The sequence below is a fragment of the Cucumis sativus genome, chromosome 5, assembly GCF_000004075.3.
Source record: "Cucumis sativus cultivar 9930 chromosome 5, Cucumber_9930_V3, whole genome shotgun sequence".
Classification (NCBI taxonomy): domain Eukaryota; kingdom Viridiplantae; phylum Streptophyta; class Magnoliopsida; order Cucurbitales; family Cucurbitaceae; genus Cucumis; species Cucumis sativus.
The window spans coordinates 14,079,493-14,105,938 of record NC_026659.2 but is presented as its reverse complement, the minus strand read 5'-3'; the positions used below and the strand labels follow the sequence as shown (position 1 = coordinate 14,105,938).

The window sequence follows — 26,446 nt, the reverse complement described above, 5'->3', positions numbered from 1 at the left end:
TTTGCGACCCGTTCCAATCGTCCGTCCCGTCTGCGGATCCTGAACCTGACAACCATTGGGAGAAAATGAAACATTTAAGCCAAGATCACATAATTGACCAACAGACACTAGATTAAAGGTCAGGTTAGGAACACAGTAAGTATGGGGAAGATGTAAACTGGGAGTATCAATGGTACCAGTATGAGAGATGTTCATACAATTACCATCAGCAGCATAAATAGGAGGTAAAGATTTTGTAGGGCTAGAAGTAGACATAAGAGAAGAGTCAGAGGTCATATGATTACAACAGGCAGAATCAAGAAGCCATCGATTACCTGATGAAACAGCAAGAGCGGAGGATGATGAAATTAGTTGATTCAATAAGCTCTGAAGATCACTTATCTGAATGAGGGATGAATCATCCGAGGTCGCAGCAACAACAGATGAGGAACCATGTTTGGTAAAAATTTTCTCTTTTGTGGAAGTGCCAGGAGGTCGGGGTGGTCTGGGTGGTAGGGCAGTTATCCAGAATGTGGCCATGTTTATGGCAGTACCTGCACTCTATTTTAGGACAGTTACTAAATTTGTGACCAGAGAGCTTACAATTCTTACAAAACATATTTGCGGGCTCTGTTGGGAGTGTATGTGCTGGCAAGGACAACATCAGATTGTTTAGTAGAGTTGATGCCAAGACGCTTTTCTTCAAACAGAATTTCTTGAATAGCTGCATCTAATGAGGGTAAGGGATTCCGGTGTAGTTAAAGCAGCTCTAACAGATTCATATTCTGGACGTAATCCCCATAAGGACTTTAATAAGGCGAAGATGATCTTTGCTGATGTTCGCTTGGTCAAGTTGAGTCCAAATGGGTTGAAGAACTGCCAAATATTCATTAACAGACTGACCAATAATCTTGATTTAGATTTACAAGTGTACTGTGCAGTTGGTAATAATGGGCTAAACCAATAGACTTGAAGCGTGTAGACAAAAAATCCCATAATATTTTTAGCATCATCAAAGGCCCATCAAACTGTGCATGTATAGCGGGAATAGAGGTGTTACCAAGCCAGGTGATATTTTTGATGATTTTTACTGTCCCAATCTTCGAGACGTTCATATGAATGTGTTATCCCCTTCCTTTGCAGTTGGTTTGGTGATGTCGCCAGTTTACAATGCCGCCATACTTTTCTTTCCAATAAGAAAACCTTTTCATTTGATTTGCCCATGTGATATAATTTGTACTATCAAGTATTGTAGAAATGGGTCTAAAGATATGGTCTCTCTCCATTTTGATTTGGGGTTAACAATGCGGATTTTCGGTCGAGTTTTGACTGATTCGTGACTGGATTTGTCAGATCTGGGTTTCACTGTATTTGGCGGTTGAGATTTGCTTTGCAAGACTGGGATTCGTGACAGGTGAGCGTCTTCACAGCTGGGTCGCGGCGACTGCATTCAGGGGTTCACGGCTGGGTTGCGGCGACTGGATTCAGGGGTGCACGGCTGGGAACGGAGACAAAAAAAAACTTGAAGACAAACGGCTGAAAGATTCGTCAGATCTGAAGACAAACGACTGAAGGATTCGTCAGATCTGTCTGGTGGGCGGCGTCGGACGGTAGATGTCGTCTTGCACTCACGGCTGGAAGAGAAGTCGCGTGCGGCTTGGAACGACAGAGGAAGACTGGTGCTTCGCGGATGGAGACGGATCGGAGCGGCGTAGATTGGAGACAGATCGGAGCGGCGTAGACTGGCGCTTCGCGGATGGAGACAGATCGGAGCGGAAATGGACACCTGCGATGCCGAGGTTGCGACTAATCGGCGCGACGTCGATGCTGTGGTGGAATGGCTGCGAGGCGCGATGAGGATGACGGAGACGGTTCGAGACGTCTGCGAGGCGCGATGAGGATGCGGGATGGAGACTTTCACGGGTGGTTGGCGGCGGCGGCGGCGGCGGCGATTGAGATGGAGTCTGAAAACCCTAGCTCTGATACCATGTTGAAGAATATGCTGAAGAATATTCCATGCCTTGTTTATTGATCAAAGTTGTGTATTTATACAAGAGTATTAGGAAAATTATGCATAAATAGCTAAATTACCCAAATTAACTAAGGAATGTAATATAATTAGCCTAATGTAATGTAATTAGCCTAATTTACAGAATTTACATTAATAATGAGTTTTAGATTATGAATGGATCCTAAAACGCTCAATCCAAACATGAGTTTTAAATTACACTAGAATCGATTTGAAGGTTTTTAATAAGAGAGTATTTTTAGAGTGAAAGAAAGTTTACATATTACATCACACTTGTTCTCTTCAAGTAAAGAAGGAGAGAAAAACAAATACAAGGAAAAGATCTTACAAAGTACAAAATCATACTAATTAAGGAAGATTAGGTGGAAGAGTAAGAGATAAGAAATATAACACAACCTACTTTAGAGTACAAATGTGACCTTACAAAACAACTTCAATAACAATGAGTTCCAATCAAATTACATAAATGTTTAAGAGTTATATCTTAACAACAATAAGTATTAAATTAATTTTGAACGATCAATAAACAAACATGTTTCAAAGTGACAAAAGTAATTTTAAGAATACCGAAATCAGTCTCAAACGCACACCAAGTCTATGACGTCGAATATTGAAGTGCATTCAATAAATAAAGCTACCTAGCTAGTTGAGGCCGGGCCACATCTTACATCTTTGTTACCTACTATTGGGTTTTCCCACTTGTAAGATTATTTTTACCCAAAACACACCCAAAGCAAAAGCACTTATGAAAGGCTTGATTCAAACCAAGGAAAAATGAGGAAGCAATTATTTAGTACAACAATAATTTTCATTTCTTATATATATAAAAAAAACGATATATTGCATAAGTTTTCATAATAGCATTTTGTTTAAACATTATTTTATTCAAAGAGTATGGTTGACACACTCTTAAAATCACTTAATATTACAATAAGCACTCATTCCCAAATTTTAAATTCTCCACATAAGACTTTATGTGTAATTATTTATTTATAGGAAACAACTCATCATACACCAACCCCTCCATATGGGCAAATCATAAAGATTTATTCATATATACAATATAACATTATTCATTACATTACTTTTAGTCCACTTTTTTTACACCATATGCAACCCATTATCACTAATAGAATATTAATCATTCAATTAAGAGAGAAAAAATAATGAAACTTTCAAAATATGACTACTTCTTTTGTTCCTTAATTTTTTAAATCACCATCTTAGGTTGAATGACGATTCATTGAAGGCCAACGTCGTTTTAGATTGGTATATTTAACTAATGAAAGGTTTACTTCAAATAAATTGAAAATATTTATAAATATAGTAAAATTTCATAATTTATCAATAATAAATACTGATATTCTGAAAGACATCGATAATAGTAAGTTTATCAACGCCTATTATTGATATAATTTTAATTTTTGTTATATTTTATAATTAATTTGATTCAATCAAGATCAACATAGTATTTTTTATATATAAAAAGAAATAGACAAAGTAGATGATAACCTGTGTATTTAAAAAAAAGTAAAACAAAATAATATAAACTTAGGTGAACATTTTCAATTGGTTTAAATTGAATTTTTTATATATATATTTTGTAAATAGTTTTATTTATTTTCACAGATCCTCTTACCATGTACTATTTTGGCTCCAATTTCTTTCCTATTTAGTCTCTAAATATTTAATGGTCTAATTTTAGTGTTCATACTTTCCACAAATCTTAAATCGACTCTCTTATTAAAATGGATCAAAATATTGTTCATTAAAAAAATTAAAATAAGTGAATATGCTTCCAAATTTATAATAAAATTAAAATGTTTGAGATAATTTTGTTTTTGTAAAAATAACCATAAACTAAAATTGAGGAATTGATCAAGATTAAAATTCAATCTTTTGAAATTTATTATTTATTTTGAAAAGTTCAATAACAAACATTTTTGGAATTTTTTAGTTAAGTAATTGAATCTTTTACTTTTAAAAAATTTGAAAAAAAAAACAATTATATATATATAAAAATAAATATTTATCCGCCACTAATCCATAGTTTACCAATTTATGTCACATACAAAGTTTCAACAATTTCCTTTCTTACTTTTTTTGCTCTTTATCTTAGAAAAAGTATTTGGTCCAAAAATAAAACAAAAGGTTTTGCATTATTTCTTTATGTTTATTAGTGTGTTTATGTAGGGAAGTGTATAACTCATGTTCATTTTATTTATTCATAAAGCAAAATTTGCAAGCAAGTGAAGACTACCACTTTTTAAATATTTATATTTTCTTTTTGCAAAATATATATTATTTATATTTACCAAATTGTTCACAATCCTAAGGTTTTGTTTGAAAAAAAATACATAAATTTGGATCAACATAATTAATTAAAGTGTTTACTGTTTATATTATTTTATTAAACTTAATTTTTATAATTACAAATATAAAACTTAATTGATTAAAATAATTAAATAGTTAAATTATAATTAATAAAAAATTCAATTAAATATATAGAAAAATAATTCCTCTCTATAATGTTCTTTCCTAATTTTCAATCACTTTTGTTTACAAATGTTTATTTATTATTCGGTTAAATGCTAGCTTGATTTTCCCAACTTAGAAAAAATTTATAAGTGTAAACTCATCCACGAAAGGAATGAAATCAATAGAAATTTGCTAGAAAATTAAGTTTTATATTGTTCAATACCAATAGGCATTTTTTTAAGGGAAAAATAAGAAACGTTTTACACTAAATTAAAAAAATTGATTTAGAATTAATTGAAGAACTAATTTTAAAATTGTAATAAAAATTAATAATAAAACGTTATAAGTGACAAAATGATTTTAAAAAGTCAACAATAAAACATTTGGCATATTATGTAGACCCTAAATACTCGTTATAAGAATTTACTTTAGTTTACTTGAGAGGTACACGTATTAATAATATCATTCCCAACAAAAAAATGAAATTTTGTCATTTTGCTATTTGTTCTAGTTTCTAATTTTTCTCAAATTTTCAACTTCATTCTCAATGAAAAGAATTAATTATCAAAGAACTTAAATTTAGAAAAAGAAAAAAAAAAAAAACTACAAAAACAAACCTATGTTTATTGGCAACCCATACAAACATTTTATATGAAACCTTTCACATCATGAACTATGTTTAGAAATGTGGTTGATCAAAATTAAAAGGAAACAAAAAAAAATTATAGTAATTGATAAAATTATTGAAAATATTTTGTTATATATTTGGGTTTTATTATATTTGAAAAATGTTGAGTGATAAAAATCATTAAAAAGGAAGGTAAGAAGAAGGAAACTACAGAAAAATCAAAAGGAAAAAAGTTAAGAGAGACAGTGCCAACAAGTCATTGTTACGCACTATCTCTCTCTCTATAAAAGTAAAGCTCAATCACTTCCTTTTCCCACTCTCTCACACACAAAACCATAAACACATTTCCAATTCTAAACCCCCTTCATTCCTCCAACTATGATTTTCCCATTTCTATTCATATTTTTCTGTTTATCATCAACTGTATTTGGTATTTCCGATGAGCTTATAAACCCAAAGAAGCTGCCGATGTTCGTCGATGACCTCCCCGATATGCCCAAACTTCTCGGCTTCCATGGCCAACATCCTAATCATCTTCAGATTGGCATGTTCCTCAAAACATGGGTAATTTCTTCAACTTTTCAATATTTCCTTCTCTCTTTTTCTGATGTTTTGGTAAGTCATATTATAAATGGATGTTTTATTATTTATCATTATCAATTTCTCTTCCTTGATTCTGCTTTGAATTATTGTGGGAATTGGAATAGTATACGATTCTAAAGTATGAGATTTTTTTTTCTCAAGAGAAAAAATATCTGATTTTGAGGACTTGTATTGACTTGTTAATGGGAACTTATTGCAACATAAATTAAATTATGATATATGATGATGATTCCAAGGACATAGTTGTAGAACATGGAATGAATTCACTTGTCCAGTTGTCTTATAGCATTGGGTCATCATTAAATACACACCAAAGCTTTTTCATTTTTTAAATTACATTTTAGGGGTTTCTCCAAAACAATATCTATATCTATATATATTATCTTTTATTCGATGGTGTAGAAAAATTTGTTGATTTTATTGTGTGTTTATGTTTGATTTTTGAATGGTAGAAATTTCACCGAGATCTTCCCCCAACTCCTGTTTTTGCTTACGGAATTTCCAAGGACACTGCCACAGTTCCTGGTCCCACAATTGAGGCCGTCCATGGAATCTCCACCTTTGTGACGTGGCAAAATCACCTCCCTTCAAAACACATTCTTCCTTGGGACCCCACAATTCCTACCGCCATCCCCGCCGGCAACAACGGGGTCCCAACGGTGGTTCATCTCCATGGTGGTATCACCGAGCCCGCTAGCGATGGCCACGCCACCTCATGGTTCACTAATGGCTTCAAGGACAAAGGACCTTCGTGGACCAAGAAAACATATCATTATCCCAATCAGCAACACCCTGGCAATCTTTGGTACCATGATCATGCCATGGGCTTGACTAGAGTCAACCTTCTTGCCGGCCTCGTCGGAGCGTATATAATTTGCCACCCCGATGTCGAGGCCCCACTTCGGCTCCCTTATGGCCGTGAATTTGACCGATCGTTACTTGTTTTTGACCGAAGCTTCCTTTACAATGGTTCTATCTTCATGAATTCAACCGGCAACAACCCCTCTATACATCCCCAATGGCAACCTGAATACTTTGGTGATGTTATCGTGGTCAACGGCAAGGCCTGGCCACGGATGAGAGTACAACGTCGCAAATATCGGTTTCGCATCATCAATGCTGGCAACGCTAGATTCTATAGATTCTTCTTCACCAATGGTCTTAAATTCATACAAGTAGCATCTGACTCGGCTTACCTTTCACAACCTGTAGTATCCAAAGCTATCCTACTGGCACCATCTGAGATTGCTGACGTGGTGGTTGACTTTTCAAAATCAACGACCAACACGGTCATCCTAGCCAATGACGCAGCCTACCCTTATCCATCAGGTGATCCCGTCAATGAAGCTAACAGCAAAGTGATGAAATTTTACATTTCAAAAAACAAAGAAGTTGAAACACAACCTATTCCCAAGAAACTAATACAATATCCGAAACCAGATTTATCCAGCGCATCATATACACGGTACATTGCCATGTACGAATACACGAGCGACATTGACGAGCCGACACATTTATACCTTAACGGAAAACCATATGAAGCGCCTGTGACAGAGAAACCAAAGGTAGGGAGCACAGAGATATGGTATGTGATCAATCTAACAGAAGATAACCATCCATTACACATTCACATGGGGCTATTGGCCGCATTGGAACAAACGGAGTTGGTTCACCTAGAAGAATTTAAGGATTGCATGACGAAAAAGAACGATGCAGTGAAGTGCAAAATCGAAGAACATGCACGTGGAAAGAGAAGAAAGGTAAATAGTAATGAGAAAGGGTGGAAGAATGTGTACAAGATGATGCCTGGATTTGTGACAAAGATACTGGTGAGATTTTCCAATATACATTCCAACACATCGTACCCATTTGATGCAACCGCAGAACCCGGCTACGTGTACCATTGTCACGTAAGTAGCAAGTTAATTTCTTCTTTGACTAAAGTTTTTGAAGTGAAAAGAAATAACTAGTGTTGCCTTTTGATGTGAATGCAGATACTGGATCATGAAGACAATGCTATGATGAGACCATTGAAGTTGGTTTACTGAGAAGAGGCTGTGGAGACGAGGACCAATCCAACTCAACCCAACCTAAATGAATGTTTTGAACTATGACTTATTAATGAATTACCAGTTTGCTTTGTACTGTATACTGTACCCAATAAACATAACAGAAAGCCAATTAAAATGGAGAATGCAATCCACAAAAAGGTAGATCATTCTAGTATGTCTTACCTTGAGCAAGCGTTCCCCTACATGAAAACGCAAAATCCCAAACGCTTGAACCTAGCAAAAACAATACATAAACCAATTACGGATGAAATTCAATACAATGTGTATTTGTTCAAATGTCAGTTCCAATCAAATAAATGTGTGAAACACGTTCTATACTGATTTGTTTAGCCAAAACCAACAACCCGTTCGTGTTCTCCAATATCATTCTTATTGAAAACAGAACCTTTTCTTCTGAGATACAAATGTAATAAGAAGAAGACAAGTCTCAACACAAGAAATTATACATGTGGCCGTATGCATCGTAAATACAATTCTAGTTTACATATGCAACTTTTAAGCCTCTGGCATAATGACCCAACTTAAAATCCTAAAACCACTCAACTACGAAAAGAAGAAAAGAATTTATCGGCCTCCCTGGGTGCACTTAGAAAGAATACAAGTTGAGCATAAACTACAAATGTATTTACTAATTTTGTATATCTACTAAGGGTTTCCAAAAAAATACCCTCCCCCCTGCAAAAGAAAGTGCCCGAGCATCTTTCAAGTGTGTCTACAGAAAAACCAGATGAAATGATCTGGATAGAGTATTGCCAAGATGATAATGAAACTAATTGGTTTCTTCCTATGCAAGAAACAGAGCTTCCAAATAATCATCAACGTAAGCCAAGCAAGGCCAGTGATCAGTTCGAATTCGAACTAACGTTGAAAAATCTGAAACTTCCATTTGAAAGAGAAGGTGAAACCTTGGTGGAAGAAATATCAAAATATGGAAGTGACCCATGTTTCTCTTATAACTAGTGACAAGACTTCCCATTTCATCTTCATTTGAAAAATATGTAAGACGTAGTGGGCCTCTATCGAGATCAGGTACTGAAGAGGTCACTTGTGAGAAGTTCTCAGATTCCATGTCCTCCCAGATAACATTCTTGATAATATTTCGATCCTTCACAATTTGAATGAGCTGTTCACCCACAACGCTTATGATAAAAGGAGCCAGGTAGAGTTCAGCAGCCTCAATTAAAGAAGCCACTGAGACTTCGAGTAGTTTAACTGATCTGGTTCCCCCAATAGCTGCAACTCCCTTGCCTCCTTTCAGTGAAAATGTCTCCCGCCCAGTACTGGAAGACGTCCCACATGCCTCCCATAGAGCATTGAATAAATCAGAATAATAACCAGGGATTTCATCCATTGATACGTCTGACGGGACAACAGCTTTAAGAAACAAATCTTCAAGTCCAACTGTGATACTTTCAAGCGGACCACGAATGATCTGGCCACTTCGTGCTGTAGATTCAATTGAGACATCAACAAATCCTGGTGTGGGCTCCCTTGGTTCCAATTCAACTGCTACCAGAGCCTTAAATCTGTCTTCTTTCCCATAACCATTCTGTATGGGAACGATGTCCAATGAGGAGACCCCCCTTGAACTAGGAGCATCTTCATCCCCAGGAGTCTCTCCCAAAATAAAAGGTATATGACGGGATGGAATAGGACCAAATGATGCAGAAGAAGAAAACTTGAGCACAGTTGCATACATTGCAGGATGATTATCCATATCATCCAATTTCTTAGAAAATGTATCATTTCCCCAAATACGATTAAAAGGCTCTGAATCAAAACTTAAACTACAAAATATTGTAACTTTAAGCCCTGGCATATGTCTGTAGTCGGGAATGCATGAAAAATGTCTCCTTAATATATCCAAAATCCTGGAGATCTTAGAGTCCATTACACGCAAAGGCTCCTGAGGTAGACTAATTTTTTCGATATTAGATGAGAATTCAGTCACCCTTTCTTCAACCACAGTTTCAATGTCCATGATACCCTCAGGAAAACCAGACTTGTCCTTTTCAACTCCTAAAGTTGATAGAGATAAGGACCAAGAATGTTTTACAAGTAATGGAATTTTTCGTCTTAAATGTATATAGGATGAGATGTTTCTGCACTTCTTGAGATCATGAGAAAGTCGTGGAGACTGGACATTGTATAAAGCTCCAGAATGAAGAGACTGTGAAATGCCGAATGGTTGATCTCCAAGTTTTAGCAAGTCCCTAAGTTTATTTCCGGGTACACAAGTCAGCATACGCAGGTAGATCCTGAAATATACCAAAAATTAAGAGAGATTCAATGGAACAGTAGGTAAGTCTGTAGTACTATCTACATCGTTTCAAATTGTTAAAAAAACCTGTATAAAAAGAAGTAAAATGAAAGAACATGAGACAATCTTGAACTTAAATACCTTGCATTATCACGAACTTCCAAGTCAGGAAAATATAGGCAAGTAAATGCAAGCAGATGAGACATTTTAAGGAACAATCGAGAGCTTTGGTGATGCATCAACAATGTCCGGCAAATGCCAAGTACCTTACTTCCAAGTGACCAAGATTTTATCCCCGTATCTGGTCCATGTTTCTCAACAAGAAACAACATGAACTTCGCAAAAAGTCCTAGCAATCCACTGGGAGGTATTGTATCATTTTCAGCCATTCTATTGAATACTGAGAAACAAGAAACTAATTTGTAGTTGATTGCAACTTTCGGAAGCAAATGCTCGTCAAATTTCTGGAGCAGGTTCTCTCCAAACCATCTGTGTTTTCCACACCCTAACAATCGGTCAGCGAAAGCAACAATGACGGGAACCAATCTCTGACTTTCCAATATTGACTCCACAAGCATCTCCTGCAAGGTAAATATTAAAGACATTAAAATACAGTTGAGCTTCTTTTTCAGTTGACCACCACTCCCCATCTTAACAAATAAGCAGAAAGGGAAAGAAGCCTTCAGCTCTTTCTCATGAGTGTAAAGGCCTCTCATGGCTAGGAAACGATTGCCTCCCCCAACTCCTCTAGATGGAAAAAATTTCATACATGCTTTAAACTTCGACTCCATTAGGGAAAAATTGAAGTGGTTTCACACGCTACAACACCAGAGAGAGATATCCCTAGAATAGGATACTGTTCTATTAGCTCGTGATTCTAAACCTCATATATATATTTCAAGCTTCCCGGCCTGATAAGCAGTAAAACCATAAAGATGGCAAATGATGTTCTATATGGTTCACATTTTTCATAGTTCAGATAATTCTCCAGTAGAACAACATTCAGCACATAATACTGGAAAATAGAAGTTCAATAAGAGCAATAAATTTAACATAAGTGTAGTCATTTTTCTTGAAATTTAATAACAATTCACCTTGACCTACTACTTACTAGTGAAGAAAATTGTAAATTTAAACAAAACAGTAACAAATATATATATATATAGCAGTGAAGAACCTGCAACATATGGAAGATGCTGGAATCCACAAGACTTTTGATGGTGTTCGAGTCAGAGACAGAATGAGATGACGATCCAATCAAGAATTTATGGAAGGCACGAAAAGCAACAGCAGTTTCTGTGCTTCCTGAGGGTAGCCATTTGAAAGCTGATACGCATACCAGACCATCTTGAAGAAGCTTCACCACTGACTTCCCAGATTCTGAATCTTCGGCTGAAACAGTCTCTGCTTTGTGCATTGTGCTACGAATTGAAGCCAAGGCAAGAAGGTCAAGCCTCAAAGCTTTAAGAGCAAGCGGATCAAACACTGCAGGATAGAAGCTCAAACCCATTTCAGCAACTGAAGTTATCTTTTTTCCAAGTGAACTATCAATCCTGAATAAACCCAACAACCAATGGAGTGCAAGCAAACGGAAAACCAGATGTTGCTGTGTTTCTTTAGAAATCGACAAAAGTCGGCGAGCAATCTCGTGTTCTTGCTCATCAAATGCATCTAAAAAATGCAAATACATCATCAAAACAACATGGCACAGTAATGGATCAAAGGAATATATCATTCCAAAGAATTGCACCTTCAACATTGACGCCTGCAACTCCAAAGCTGAAGCTACAGGCATAATCATAGCCATGAATTCCACCATGGCAGGCGGAGTAAGAATTTGTGGTGATTCAAGCAAGAACGCTATTGCCCTCCTCAATTCCTTAGAATTCAATCCAGCTGAAACCTCTCGAATTGAACTCGAATCTGGAGCAAGAACAGATTGCGGAACGTTGAAAGGAACCAAAGGAATAGACGTGCTGAGTATCGAGACGCTTGATTTTTGTGCAACGATATTACTGATGACAGTTGTGAAAAGCAAAATATAGCTCTGGGATGAGTGCGTGCGCTCGCTTTGGCACAAACTCCATAGATGTCCCACAACATGGGACAGTAAACAAGGGTAAGCCTTCTCCAATTCCCTCAAACACTCACACGCAATTGCTCGAGCCTGCCTATCAATCCCATGATTAGGGCGGTTAACAACAGTAAGCAGCAATTCAGTCAAGCTCTCAACCAATCGAACATCAAAATTCCGCAAAGCATCAACGGAAATGAAAATGGAGGTAGTGGAGACCATAATTTGCTCCTTGAGAGAGAACGTGAAAAGGCCATCAGAGGTCGGAGATTGTAAAATCGCACGAAGGGTTTCTACCAAACGCTCGAGTATGGATTCAGACAAAACAGAGTCGGAAGAATCGGAAAAATCAGAAAGGGAAACAAATTCATCGATGAAATGGAGGAGGTGAAGCTTGAGATTAAGAGGGAAATCCCGCTTGAGGATGGAGGAGAGAACCAAGTCGAGAAGAGAGGAAGGGGTGATGGAAAATTGAGAAGACCATCGGTGAAGACGAGGGCCGCCGCTGTGGAAGTCGTCGATGAGGGATTCCCAATCTTGAGGGGGAAGGGACTTCAATGGCGGCTTGGTATTGTCGGAAGTATGATCAGTCATACTATAATTGGTTGTGAAGTCCAGGTTGGTTGATTATGGATCAGAGAAGAAGATGGAAAGGGAGAGAGGAGTTAACATAGGGAGGATTCCAAAAGAGGGAAGGAGAAGAAAGTGCAGGGAAGTTTGATGAGGAGGAAGGAAATCAGAAGAAAGGAAAGGGGAGAGGTGCCATTGTTGAAGGTTGAGAGGAGAAAACTGTGAATATTCCTACTAAATCGGAAATGTCACCGTTGTTTGGTAAAAAAGGAAAAAGAAAAAGAAAAATGAAGGGAGGGAGGGGACGGTGGGGGTGGCGAAGGCGATTGAGTTAAAAGGAGGAATGAGGATGGGAGAATCGTAGGCCTGCTGCAGTTGCCCCAAAACATAACCACATTTCCACCACTAAAGCCCGAAGCCCAAAACAAACCTTTTTTTTGAGATTTCAAAATTCTTCCCAATTTACCTCTCTCGTATCACCAATAATTGCATACAAATAAGAGAAATCACCCCTAAACTAAACTATGGGGTTTGATTGCAAAAACACCCTTGGATTTTCAATGTGACCAATTATCTCCCATCTCGTCTTTCTATTATTGGTTGCAATCAGCCCTTTGTTAAATCAACTTGTTAAATTTACATACGCTAAACTTGTCATATACTAAGAAAAATAAAGAAAGATTTAACTTGGAGTTGGAATTTAAAAAATATATTGGGGAAGGGACTCCAATATTTTGTTACGTGGCTATGAAATTTTATAAATTTTGAGTTTCAACGTGACTTTTTTATATTTCCACAACCATTAATTTTATAATTCTTCTCCATTAAAGAATGAGGAAAGTAGAACAACGCAATTGAATGGAACAACACTAAATGAATGCTTCTTAATATTGATATTATATATTGGCATTAATTTGAAATTCTTTGGAAATAGGTTAGGATAATTTGGATCCATTGTTCATATTGTATCTACATTAATTCACAACCCTCTTAGCATTTTATCGTCACTCTTGCTGACTCATTTTTAAGATATATCAACTCATGTCCATTTTTTTATATTTAAACAAGGCATCATCCTCTACACCATCATAATTACCGATTTACCGTCCACAAAAGTCACAGATTGGTCTTCAATCACTAGTATCACTCTTCTCAAGTTTATTATATATTATGTGCATTCTCATTCTCATGTTTTTTCATTACTGGAAGACAAATCAACCCCCATAATGTATACACACAAGAAGGGGTGAACTACATGAAACATTATAAATTTATCTTTTTTTAAAAAAAAAACAAAAACAAAAACATAGAGAACTCAATTTATGGATACTATATCCCAATTTCCCATTTATGAATCTGTATTTATTTGTTAAAGAAAGAAAAAGGAATTAGTTAATTTATTTATGTATTGTGATAATGAGGAGGATTGTGTCCACACAACACTGACGTCAAAGTCAATTTCCTTCCACCAATTAAAAATGGACGACGCCGGAGTCCCCTGGTCGGAACTCCCCCCGGAGATCTGGCCAGCTGTTGGAAAACACCTCCACAACTACATCGACGTCCTCCGATTTCGCAGTGTTTGCCGCTCATGGCGCTCCTCTCTTCCTCCTTTCTCCCAAACATCTCCTCCTCTTCCTCTCCCATTTCCTTCTCCATACATCTCTCCCACTCTCCCCCTCCATGCCTTCCTCTCCCAAACCACCCTCTATCGTCTCGGTCCTCTCAACCACCAACCAACCCCTAACCTTTCCTCTTCCTCTTCTCCTACTCCCCCCAACGGCCGTCTAGTGAAGGTCGAGAAATCCGAACTAGGTAAGATGCGCTTTCTTCATCCTCTGTCCAAGAAAATAATCCCACGCAACTTGGAAGATCCTTCCGAAGGACACAACGAATTCAACTTACTACATCTTCGAATCCACGAATTGGCCGTCTCTTATTCGCTCAAGTACACCGATACCACTTGTGTTCCTGGAATCTCTAAGATCGTTCTATTCCCAAATTCCTCTGGATCAGACGTTAAAGATTGTACCATAATCGCAGTGTTTGAGGGTGGGAAGTTAGGGTTTGCCAGATCTGGCGATGAGAAATGGACTCTAATCGATGAACAAAATTTCCACTACGACGATGTAATTGTCTACAATCAACAGTACTACACAGTGGATAGATGGGGAACGGTTTTCTGGATCGATTTATCAATGCGATTAGTACAATTTTCTCCTCCTCTGATCGGTCTCGGCCACCAGAAACACCTAGTGGAATGCGGCGGCGAACTTCTCGTAATCGATCGGTTCCTCAACAAAGAGCGTCATTTTCAACCCGTAATCGCCGCCGTGGAGGACGCGGAAGTACAACAACAACAACAACCTTTCATTATTCCAGTTCGACATACGCCATACAATTCATTACCAAAAGCAGTTGATTTCAAAGCTTATAAGCTGGATCAAGAGTGGGGGACATGGGTGGAGCTGAAGAATTTGAGAAATCAATCGATTATTCTGGGGAACGATTGTTGCTTTTCAATCGAAGCATCGGAGTTTGAAGGATGCAAAAAGAATTGCGTTTATTACACGGATGTGAGAGAGGATGAATTTTGTAAAAGAAGTACGAGTCGTGTGTTTGATGTTGAAGGAAAAAGGTTCGGAAACATATTGGGACATCCTGGACGGATGATCGAGATCTTCAATTCGCCGCCGATATGGCTCTCGCAATCGATTCCTCCGTTGAAGGTAAATGATTATAGTGAATATAATTTATATAAATGATGGGAATTATTTGAATTTCATTTGGGTGTATGAAGTTATTTGTGTTTGATCATCTTAATCATTGTTGCAGGATATCTTGTTTAGTTCTCCACATCGCCATGAAAATTAGGCACTAAGAAATTGGGTATTATTTCTGATGGTGAGTTCATAAAATTTGCTCGATCTATATCTAACTGTGTTGTTAGCTTTGAATTATTATTTTTTGTTTCATAGAATCTCATTTGATAAAAATATAAAAAGATGGTAGCATATGTTGTATATATTCAGTGTATATTATGGATGTAAAAGGGTTTAGGTTATTTAACTTAGACTTACTTTTTATGGATTAACAACCCTAATAAAAAAGTTGACGTGGAACATAATTATAAGTTTAAAGGAAATTGTAAAAAACATAACTTTTTCCAAAATATTTACCCTCTGTCCAAACAAAAATGGAAAGAAAAATCAATTGTAATTAATTTTACGAGTGGTTTTGTTTGGCGAATTTATTAATTTTATATTTTGATATTAATTTTGAAGTGTCAAATAACGCATTATTTTAGCTAAATTCTAGTTGTTGTGTAGGGGCTGTGTCCCGTGCAAAACCATTTTTTAAAAAGGAAAAAGAAATTTACTTATTTACATTATAAAAAATTATATGAAAATTGTCCATCTTTTTTTAATGCTAGTGAATATTATTGGAGCACAAGTGAAACATCCAAATCTTTTTTAACATTTCGTAACGTGTTTATTATATATTGTTTTGGTGATCCTCTGCCTTCAATTTTGAAAATCTTTCACCATTTACCTTGTATGTTTTCATACAAATCTAAGTTATCTAACTTTTTCCAGATACATAGCTTGTGAGAAATTATTATGATAACAACAAATAAATTAGAACTAAACAAAATATAACAAATAATAGAAAAACTATATTTTTTTTGCAACTTTTTATCATATTGGAAAATACCTCTAAATTTATATGATGTATCTTGCTCAAATAATTAATATAATTGATTAGTAATTTTCTTAATTAATTAAAATTAGAGATTAGTTTGATTCCTAAACCTTTCTTTTTTATTCATAATAAACATTTGATTGATTCTTTGCAAATAATTATCCATTTATATCCCACTACTCACATGTTTTTAATGTAAGAAATTTTAGATTTTAGTTTGTTTTGATTTTGTTTATGGTGTTTAATTCTTTAAAACTACACCATACCTTTTGAAATCTGCCACATGGGATTATTTTTGTCTATTAATCTATTAAAAGATTAGTTCATTTATGAATTTGGTTCCTTTGCAAGGTGCATCACTCATCTTTCAAAAAAAATTGTGCGGTATTTTATAATATAATCCAAAACACATGTATTGATAAAACGTTTTAGATTCGATTTGTAATACAAAACTTATTTCGTTATGCTCGTTTGATTAATATTGATGTAATTGACTAACATGTTTAATGTTTGGATCTCCTACTATCTAGTCGTAGTAAAAAAAATGACAATACAAACATAAAAAGAGTCTATTAAAAAAAAACACCAAACTTCATAGTCCCATATATACGTTGTCAAGTAGGTCATAAAAATCAAGGATGTATTAATAATAATTATGGAATGGGTGCCTAAGCTCTTTGTAGCTAACTTCCTTCCTATTTCATTCAAATTAATAATTCAGCTTTCTTACCAAATATGTCAATAACTTTTTTAAAAAATTAATAAACATTTAAACTATAAGTTATAATATAATGTCAAGAAAATATATAAATTCTCAATAACAATCCCTCAAACTAATTTTAGCACTACAACCAAAGTAAAAAATCTAAAATTGAAAAACCAAACCAAATCAAAATTATCCTCTAATTTACTTTTGTGGGAATTTCTTAGATTTTGTACTTTTAACTTGAAATTTTAAGTTTCACTTAGTTGCAAAAAATGAGAGTATTTATATAAATTTTATACTTAACAGTAAAACCATTTTAAAACTTTTGTTTTAATCATTTTTGTTCATATAAAGGATATATTTTAAACTTTATTTTTGTGATAATATTGTTGAAAATTTTCAAAGTCAGAGAGGTTTTTTTTTTTTTTTTTTTTTTTATGGTAACTAAAATTGGTAAGAAGATTATTATTTTTTCCATTTTTCAAGTGTAAGAGAATTATTAAAACTTCATAAAATTTAAAGATATTTTAGAAAGAAAATACATAATTAATTTAGCCTTAAAAAAATTATTAAGCATCTATCTAAATTTTTTTAAAAGAAAATATAATATGTGAATATATTTTTAAAATTGATAGTATAATTGGTATGGTTGAATAGGAAATTTGGACCCAATTTAAATTGACATATGATTAATTTAAATTAGTTCACTAAGTAATTCATTCCATCCAACCGTGACATTGAAACTCACAACTAGATGAACTCAAATTTATTAATATAAATTGGGATCAAACCTAAAAATGAAAAAATTGAGGGAATAGCAACCTTTTAAAACTGCATTGGGAAGGTTGGCAAAAAATAAAAGAAATATTAGATTTATAGCAAGGAGCCATCCTATACACTATGATTTTTTTAAAAAAAAAAGAATTATTAAAACTTTATAAAAGAAAGAGATTTTAGAAAGAAAATACAAAATTAGTTTAGCATTAAAAAAAAGAAAGAAAGAAAAGAATGTATTTTTATTGTATATTTTTGTAGGGAAGAGAGCAAAGGCTAATTAATCGCAATTTGCAATTATAAAAAGACATTATACTTTTGGTTATGGTCCCTCCAACTACGAACATCAACAAATCACTTTTCCACAAAACAATCCATCATTTCAATTCATCCAAATTCCAAAATCACCAATTATTATTTATTTCTATACCCACCAACATTATTTTTAAATGATTAACTCTTGTTTGCTTTCTGAAGATGACATGTGTATGCTATATACTATGTATCACTAACACACATATATATACTATATATGTGTGTCTTAGATAGATTTAACGTTGCTACAATGGTTAATTAGGTTTAGAAAATTAAATCCTTTTATAATTTTTAAACTATATATGATTGTTGTGTCTACAAATGTTAAAAAATATTATAAGAAAAGAACTAAAAGAAAAGAACTAAAAGTAGATTTGGTGGATCGTAAGGGAGAGTTCCCACATAAAGAGACGATGGACGTTGCCAATCTTATTATAAGTTAACAAGTTGAGAAAATTTGGCAATTTATAATTTCCATTTTTTTTTTTTTTGTTTCTATGGTTTCCATTTCGTGCACTATTTTAGGACGATCTAATGGGCAACCAGAAGGGACGTAGTTTATCTGGTGGTGACGATGTTCTCACCCAGACATTGGGAGGGAAAGATCGTCCGGCATACTCCGAGACGTGGGGAAAGTACGTGACTAAGAAAAAATATTTCCATACCCCAATGGAATCTAAAGAAGGTAATGAGGAGAGGACAGTGTATGAGGAACGTGATCAAATGGTCAAACGAATTATCGAGCTAGAAGCGGAGTTGCATAGAATGAAAAAGAACAAGACCCTAGTATGTGTTTGAAAGGAACACCATCAATCGAAGGGGTTTCAGATGATGAGACTGAAGACGTAGCCTCTGATTCAGTACCAGATAAAGCGACAAACGTTGTGACAGAAGTGAAGAAAGAAGAAAATGTGGGGGACACAAGATCAAGTGACTTGAAGGTTAGTTTAAAGTATACTTTACTAATTAAGGCACACTGCTCCACAACAATTCTATATATGTGTTTAATCTTGTAAGCAGTTAGACATAACCCTGAAAACGTATTGACTAACTTTACGTGCACATATTTAACATATAATTCTACGTAGGTTGGAACTCCATGTATGCTTGCGTTGGAGGGTTGTTAAGGTATGTGGCATTGACCAGTAGGATAGTCGTAAATAAGTTATTAATTTAAACGTTTCACACGTATTTTTTTTATTCTACATCCAGTGTCCCAAACAAAATGGTGTGGTAGAATGCGGGTACTATGTTATGCGATTCATGCGGGACATAATTTCTGGGAAGAGTACTTCGATTGTAGATGTCGTAAGTATTAGAATTTTAAAACCACTTTATGTCATTGTTTGGAATGAAAATAATTCTTAACCACTTTATTATCTATAGATGAAAAGTTTACCTCCTACGTACTCTCAAGATGAAATCGATGAAGTTAGATCGAAATTGGCGGAGTTCCTTTCTAAGCACGTACATCGTGCTTAGCGCCAGATTAGGAAACAACATTTTTTGAAGTATTTTGTGGGGATTTTTTGTTAATATAATTTTGTTAAACCCGAACGACACACAAGAAAATGTTAAGCACATTATTTTGAATAGACTTAAGCATGAAAGGGGTAAGTGAATGGTTATTTGATCACATCTAAGTATATGTGACTTGCTTTTAAGTAAGTGGATATGAATGCGTGTTTGCTTATTTGTTTCTTAGGAAGAGTTCGATATATATGTGACTGACTCATGAAATTTTGTTATTTGGTGTCATACTGCATTGGGATATGAATCTTTTTGCAATCAAATAACTGTCGAAGGTGATTATTTGCTTGTGTCCTTGGTTCACTACCTTTGAATGTTTACACTACTAGAAAAATGGGCTTTCTTGACGGTTGCTGTTTTCCTTTCTTGACGTTTTTTTCGAAAAACGTCAAGAAAGATTTCATTTTTAATAAAAAACGTCAAGAATTTTTCTGAAACATCATTTCAAGAAAAAATAAATTTTTTCTTGACGTTTTTAAAACATCAAGAAATATCTATTAATTTTTTGACGTTCTTAAAACGTCAAGAAGCGTATGAATTCGACATGCTTGACGTTTCTTAAACGTCAAGAATTTAAAATTTTACTCGACGTTTTAAAAACGTCAAGAAATTTATAAAAAAATCCTTGACGTTTTGAAAAATGTCAAGAAATTTATAAAAAAAATCCTTGACGTTTTTAAAAACGTCAAGAAATTAGTACTAAAACAACGTCATTTCAATTAAGTCTGTTTTCTCTTTTCTAAAACCCTAATTAGTCGCGCGTGAAGGGAGCCTTTAGACGCGTCGTCGAAATCCTCTCCCTCTCCAGCCGAAATCCATTCCCTTTCCAGCCGAAATCCTTGCCATTCGAAATCCTCTCCCTCTCCAGACGGTCATCGTCGTTCGCTTTCAACGCCTATCCGTTCGCCTTCAACGTCTGTCCGTTCGATTTCACCGTCGAGTTCCACCTCTTCGAATCCCTCACGTTCGTCGTTTCAAAGTCCTCCGTCCGCTGCATTCCATCTTTCCAAAATCCCTGAGTACCTCACGCTGCTGCGCCCGTCATTTCGACTTCACCAACGAGTGCCTCACGTTCGTCGCTTCAAAATCCATCATCCACTAAGTTGAGGTTAGGCTTTTATTTCCCTAAAACATATAACAATTTCATTATTCTTCATTATATAAACTCAGATGGCATGATTAGCAATAATAGATAGGAAGGATGGAGGTGTAAACTTCAAATTGATTGAAATTAGTGTACTTTTATTCAATCTTTAAAGTACTGTAGTTTTTCTTCACCATCAAATTTTATTAGGATTTAAAGAAAACAAATGAATGTATGAACAAATTGCTATCTTTCTGACTGGAATTTTATTAGGTTGATTACGATCTTCATGACTGGAATCTTTGTTTAGTGATGCTCATTTTGTTTGACTTACTCAGCCGTGCAATTGCTTTCTTTCTTATAATCACTTTAAAAAAGAAATGAGTTTAGTTAGTTCTTTTAATTTTCTTAAGTTTCATTTGTAATGCATGAAAATCTCTTAGCAGTAGAAACTGAAGACCATAATTGTAGAAGATTTGTATAGATTGGATTCACATTCTCAACATTGGTTATACAAGGCATTACTTATCATTGTCCTTCCACTTTAATTATCAATAGTGACAATAACTTTATTTCTCATTAGATTTACAATGATGGATAAATCTTGGATGCACAAGAGTAGATTGTCTAAAGATTATGAGTTGGGTGTGGAAAACTTCATCAAATTTGGATTTTCTAATACAACTAGCTCCTATATTCGTTGTCCTTGTTTGAAATGTGGGAATTGTGAAAAACATAGTAGAAAGGGTGTTAGAGATCACTTGTATGTTAATGGTATTGATGAAAGTTATAAAATTTGGTTTTGGCATGGGGAAGAACTTCCTAACTCATCCTTCTATGATGAATCTTCAAAGTTTGGCATCCATACATGTGAAGATCATCAGGATGTTGGAAGTGTAAAAGAAATGATTGAAGTTGCTCATGAGGAGTATTCAAAAGACCCAACTGGATTTGAGAAGTTGCTTATTGATGCTGAAAAAAACCATTGTACGAAGGATGCAAAAAGTACACAAAGTTGTCTACTCTAGTCAAATTGTATAATTTAAAAGTTAGGTATGGATAGAGTGATACTAGTTTTTCAGAATTACTTGAAACTTTGAAGGAAATTCTGCCTAATACCAATGAGCTCCCGAATTCATTGTATGAAGCAAAAAAACATTAGGTGCATTAGGAATGGAATATGAAAAGATTCATGCATGCCCGAATAATTGTTGTCTCTATAGAAAAGAATTTGCTAATGCAATTGAATGTCCTGAATGTGTGTCAATCAAGGTGGAAAAACGTCAAGGATACAAATGAAAGGAGAAAGCAAATTCCCTCTAAAGTGATATGGTACTTTCCAATCATTCCACGATTTAAAAGGCTATTCAGAAGCATTGAATGTGCTGAAAACTTGACTTGGCATTCTACTGAAAGAATTAATGATGGTAAGTTACGACATCCAGCCAGACTCTCCAGCATGGAAGTTAGTAGACATGAAATGGCCAAGACTTTGGTTCTGAACCCAGAAATCTTCGTTTAGCATTGTCAGCCAATGAAGTAAATCCTCATGGTGACATGAGTTCTAAATACAGTTGTTGGCCGGTAGTGATGATTATTTACAATCTTCCACCATGGTTGTGTATGAAAAGAAAGTACATGATGCTATCAATGCTAATTTCAGGACCAAAACAACTAGGGGATGACATAGGCATATACTTAGCACCACTAATTGAAGATTTAAAACTTTTATGGGAAAGTGGTGTTGAATGTTATGATGCTTATCGAGAAGAACCATTCAACTTAAGGTCAGTTTTGTTGTGGACAATCAATGATTTTCCTGCATATGGTAACCTTAGTGGATGTTGTGTGAAAGGGTATAAAGCATGCCCAATTTGTGGAGATAATACAAATTCTATAAGGTTAAAGTATGGGAAGAAAATGGCATACCTTGGACATCGTAGATTTTTGGCACGAAATCATCCGTATCGACGACAAAAGAAGTCATTCAATGGTAAAAAAGAACTTGATACAATTCCAGAGCCACTTTCTGGGGAGGATGTGTATTTAAAATTGAAAGATCTTGAATTTTCTAGAGGGAAGAAGAACCATAAGAAACGATTGATGAACAGAAGTGACAAAATTTGTTGGAATAGATTATCTTCTTTTTTTGAGTTGCCATACTGGAAGGATCTTCATGTTAGACATTGTTTAGATGTGATGCACATTGAAAAAAATGTTTGCATGAATATCTTAGGTACACTTCTTGATATTCCTGGGAAAAGTAAGGATGGATTGAATGCTAGACGCGATTTAGTTGATCTAAAACTTCGACCAGAGCTTGCCCCTATCAGTAGTGAAAAGAAAATATTCATTCCGCCCGCGTGTTATACTCTTACAAAGGATGAAAAACGATGTGTTTTGAAGACTTTGTCTGAAATAAAGGTTCCTGAAGGTTACTCTTCCAATATTAGAAACCTTGTGTCAATGACAGATTTAAAACTTAATAGTTTAAAATCTCATGATTGTCATGTGCTCATACAACAGTTGTTTCCCATTGCGATAAGATCAGTGCTACCGAAACATGTTCGTTATGCTATAACTAGGTTGTGCGTCTTTTTCAATTCTGTATGCAACAAGGTATTAGACGTACAACAACTAGACAAGTTGGAAGAAGATATTGTGGTAACATTGTGTTTGTTTGAAAAGTATTTTCCCCCTTCATTCTTCACAATCATGATTCATCTCACAGTACACATAGTTAGAGAAGTCAAACTTTGTGGCCCTATATATCTTCGATGGATGTATCCCTTTGAAAGATTCATGAAGGTCATTAAAAACTCTGTGAGGAATAGATATCGTCCAGAAGGTTGTATTGCTGAAAGTTATTTAATAGAAGAAGCTGTTGAATTTTGTACTGATTTCTTATCTGGAGTAGATCCCATTGGACTTGGGACTCGCAAGTCACAAGACCATTTAGATACTTCAAACATTGGTAGACCATTGTCCATGGGAGTTCCTTTCAAACCTCAACAAGAACTTCTACATCAAGCTCATCAATATGTTTTGGAAAATACAGTCGATGTCCAACCATATACAGAGTAAGTATTTTCTTGCTTTCTTGATTGTTTTATTCACTTTTATATACTTAATCTAACTATATTACAATGTTTGAATTGATGACTACAAAGAAAACATATGAAGACTTTGCAACTACAATATCGGAATAAGTCTAGAAATCAAAAATGGCTTCAAGAGGAACATAATCGAACTTTTATACATTGGCTACGAGAAGAGGTATAGTGCTGAACATAGTAATTTAGGTATCAACTGAGCTTGAAGTTGGAAATGCTGGAGTTTCAGATAACTTACGATGGATTGCTCATGGCCCTCATCCTTTTGTTATTAGATATAGTGGTTATGCAATCAATGGATGTCGCTATCACACACAATCTTGTGATAAAGAACGAAGTGACAAAACAGTGGAGTTAGCTTAGTTGCAAAAACAATGCAAGTGTCTAGTTCTAAAGATAAAAATCTGGTCATCGGAGATATGTCATTTTATGGAGTCATACAAGAGATATGGGAACTGAATTATTATACGTTTAATGTTCCTGTGTTTAAATGTGATTGGGTTCAAAACAATGGCGGTGTTCGGATTAATGAACTTGGCTATGTCTTAGTTGATTTAAATAGAGTAGAACACAAGTGAGACTCCTTCATACTAGCAATTGTCAAGCAAAACAAGTTTTTTATGTTGAGGATCCAAGCGATGTTAGATGGTCAGTTGTGCTTACTCCACCACAAAGAGACTTTGAAGATAGATATAATAACGATGAACTTGGTGATACAATACTACAGTGTGAAGGAATACCCAATGGTATGCCAGATGTTGACTTAAATAATGACTTGGATGACAACATCTTAACATACGTACGAGCAGATTGTGAAGGCACATGGATACCTACATAATATTATAAGGTTTAGTTTTACTGTTCTCAAACTAATAGTACCATTCGTTTATTATGCTCATTCATCTCAATTAATTGATCAGTTTTTAATTTTGTTTAAAACTTGTATACTATGCTAATTGTTTCTTCATTTTGATTGGCAGCCTTTGATTCATACATCACATGGATAACTTTAGTGATGAAGAAGCTGGTGTTGAAAATGAAACCCCAAAGCAGATATGTAGACCACGAGGACCAACTATTATGTTCGATGTCACTCGCATTAGAAGTTTGGGAGAGAAGAAGGTGGTGATGTACAATGAAGACGGAGTACCCATTGGTGAGAATGGAGCAAAGTTGAAGTCTTTCATAGGATCTGCGACACATTATCATGTCCCGATCACATATTCATCGTGGAAAAGTGTGCCGGTAGAGCTGAAAGATAAAATATTTAGTACGGTTGAGGTATATATATAATTTCAATGTGCTTATATTGATAATAATGTTCATGATGTATACTTTATTAATCACTTTTAAATATTTAGGCCGCATTCTTCATTGATCCAAGATCTAGGAAAAATATTATCCAAACTGCTGGCATTTCGTTTAGTTAGTTTAAGTGTTGGCTAACAACAAAATATATTATGCCACATAAGGATGAACCACAACTCCTACAAGTTCCACCAGAAAAGTATTCATTCATTGACCAACATCATTGGGCAGAATTTGTAAGGTCTAGATTGTGTGAAACTTTTCAGGTATGTTACTTTCTCAATAACAAATATATTTGTAAGGTTTAGATTGTGTGTTACTTTCTCACTAACAATATTTTTGAAAAATAGGAAAAAAGACTTCTGCAACAAGATAGACGATCTAAGAACAAGTATAACCATAGGATTTCGAGGAAGGGTTATGCCAATCTTATCGAGGAAATGGTAAGAACTAATTTATTAAGTTTATCAAACTTTATCAAAGGTTGTTCTAATCTTATTATGGAATTGAAATGTAGAAAAAGGAAGGTTCAAACCAAAAAGAGTTGGATCGAGCCATCATGTGGAAGAAGGCTCGAGTTAACAAAAAAGGGGAGTATGAGAACGACGACGTTCAACAAGTTGTCCATAAAATTGTAAGACTTTTTGTATATTGAACATTTGAACTAAATTGGTTTTGTTTACACATTTCTATAACGTAGATTGGTTTTTGTTTTAGGATGAGATTTCAATGAATACGTCTTCATCGTCTCAAAAAGGACACTCTTCTAACGATGTGTTAACCCAAGCATTGGGTACAAAAGAGCATAACGGTCGTGTTTGTGGGGTCGGTGGGTATGTTACTCCTACCAATTACTTTCATTCTGTAAAAAAGACATCTAAACGTGAGGATGAGAATATTATACTTGAGAATGAAGAACTTCGAAGGCGTGTAAGCGAATTAGAAGCACATATCCACTCAAACTTGTCTAGACCATTATCTGGACATGGTAGCTGTTCGAAGCCAAATATCTTAGAAGAGAGTGACTCGATGAAAATAATCAAAGGGAAGAGTAAGTTGATGGATACAATCGAAGGGAAAGAGGTGGAGGAGATAAATGTAAATGACGACAAAGTAGAGTTGGACATCTTTAAGGTATGCAATCGATCCTCTAATAAACTCAAATTCTTGAATTAGGAGAATCGTATTGAAAGTGAATGTTTTTCTTGAATTAGGAGAATC

General features: G+C 35.0%; 5 protein-coding genes and 1 long non-coding RNA gene across 7 annotated transcripts; 5 read left to right on the top strand and 1 right to left on the bottom strand.

Annotated features, from left to right (window-relative positions):
• Nucleotides 1–5,345: 5,345 nt before the first annotated feature.
• LOC101213698 (multicopper oxidase LPR1) lies at nucleotides 5,346–8,065 on the top strand. Its single transcript, XM_004149427.3, has 3 exons — nucleotides 5,346–5,678; nucleotides 6,170–7,627; nucleotides 7,712–8,065. The coding sequence occupies exons 1-3, from the start codon at nucleotides 5,493–5,495 to the stop codon at nucleotides 7,763–7,765; spliced, it is 1,698 nt and encodes a 565-aa protein (XP_004149475.1). The 5' UTR covers nucleotides 5,346–5,492; the 3' UTR covers nucleotides 7,766–8,065.
• Nucleotides 8,066–8,142: 77 nt separating this feature from the next.
• Nucleotides 8,143–13,076, bottom strand: LOC101219595 (hypothetical protein). Its single transcript, XM_011656251.2, has 3 exons — nucleotides 11,227–13,076; nucleotides 10,191–10,630; nucleotides 8,143–10,047 (listed from the first exon to the last, which is right to left on the bottom strand). Exons 1-3 carry the CDS (start codon nucleotides 12,715–12,717, stop codon nucleotides 8,574–8,576), a joined length of 3,405 nt encoding a protein of 1,134 aa, XP_011654553.1. The 5' UTR covers nucleotides 12,718–13,076; the 3' UTR covers nucleotides 8,143–8,573.
• Nucleotides 13,077–13,953: 877 nt separating this feature from the next.
• Nucleotides 13,954–15,820, top strand: LOC101219354 (F-box protein At2g26160). Its single transcript, XM_004149447.3, has 2 exons — nucleotides 13,954–15,422; nucleotides 15,529–15,820. Exons 1-2 carry the CDS (start codon nucleotides 14,097–14,099, stop codon nucleotides 15,565–15,567), a joined length of 1,365 nt encoding a protein of 454 aa, XP_004149495.2. The 5' UTR covers nucleotides 13,954–14,096; the 3' UTR covers nucleotides 15,568–15,820.
• A 1,907-nt stretch (nucleotides 15,821–17,727) lies between these two features.
• LOC116404019 lies at nucleotides 17,728–20,034 on the top strand. Of its 2 annotated transcripts, XR_004216956.1 has the most exons (4): nucleotides 17,728–19,131; nucleotides 19,279–19,318; nucleotides 19,403–19,498; nucleotides 19,577–20,034. It is a non-coding gene; the product is annotated as an uncharacterized LOC116404019 (long non-coding RNA). The 2 variants fall into 2 exon arrangements; XR_004216955.1 differs by having other exon boundaries at nucleotides 19,403–19,591.
• Nucleotides 20,035–22,454: 2,420 nt separating this feature from the next.
• Nucleotides 22,455–23,888, top strand: LOC116403906. Its single transcript, XM_031885851.1, has one exon. It carries the CDS (start codon nucleotides 22,455–22,457, stop codon nucleotides 23,886–23,888), a length of 1,434 nt encoding a protein of 477 aa, XP_031741711.1.
• A 732-nt stretch (nucleotides 23,889–24,620) lies between these two features.
• LOC116403905 lies at nucleotides 24,621–26,401 on the top strand. Its single transcript, XM_031885850.1, has 5 exons — nucleotides 24,621–24,764; nucleotides 24,898–25,491; nucleotides 25,576–25,668; nucleotides 25,743–25,859; nucleotides 25,943–26,401. Exons 2-5 carry the CDS (start codon nucleotides 25,378–25,380, stop codon nucleotides 26,399–26,401), a joined length of 783 nt encoding a protein of 260 aa, XP_031741710.1. The 5' UTR covers nucleotides 24,621–24,764; nucleotides 24,898–25,377.
• Nucleotides 26,402–26,446: the final 45 nt, after the last annotated feature.

Coding starts and splice junctions, on each gene's coding strand:
- LOC101213698 (XM_004149427.3), top strand. CDS start 5,493: ATGATTTTCCCATTTCTATTCATATTTTTCTGTTTATCATCAACTGTA. Junction 5,679..6,169: donor GCATGTTCCTCAAAACATGG/GTAATTTCTTCA, acceptor TTTGAATGGTAG/AAATTTCACCGAGATCTTCC. Junction 7,628..7,711: donor GCTACGTGTACCATTGTCAC/GTAAGTAGCAAG, acceptor ATGTGAATGCAG/ATACTGGATCATGAAGACAA.
- LOC101219595 (XM_011656251.2), bottom strand. CDS start 12,717: ATGACTGATCATACTTCCGACAATACCAAGCCGCCATTGAAGTCCCTT. Junction 10,631..11,226: donor GCATCTTCCATATGTTGCAG/GTTCTTCACTGC, acceptor TTTACCTTGCAG/GAGATGCTTGTGGAGTCAAT. Junction 10,048..10,190: donor GAAGTTCGTGATAATGCAAG/GTATTTAAGTTC, acceptor GGTATATTTCAG/GATCTACCTGCGTATGCTGA.
- LOC101219354 (XM_004149447.3), top strand. CDS start 14,097: ATGTATTGTGATAATGAGGAGGATTGTGTCCACACAACACTGACGTCA. Junction 15,423..15,528: donor AATCGATTCCTCCGTTGAAG/GTAAATGATTAT, acceptor TCATTGTTGCAG/GATATCTTGTTTAGTTCTCC.
- LOC116403906 (XM_031885851.1), top strand. CDS start 22,455: ATGCTAATTTCAGGACCAAAACAACTAGGGGATGACATAGGCATATAC.
- LOC116403905 (XM_031885850.1), top strand. CDS start 25,378: ATGCCACATAAGGATGAACCACAACTCCTACAAGTTCCACCAGAAAAG. Junction 25,492..25,575: donor GATTGTGTGAAACTTTTCAG/GTATGTTACTTT, acceptor TTTGAAAAATAG/GAAAAAAGACTTCTGCAACA. Junction 25,669..25,742: donor CCAATCTTATCGAGGAAATG/GTAAGAACTAAT, acceptor ATTGAAATGTAG/AAAAAGGAAGGTTCAAACCA.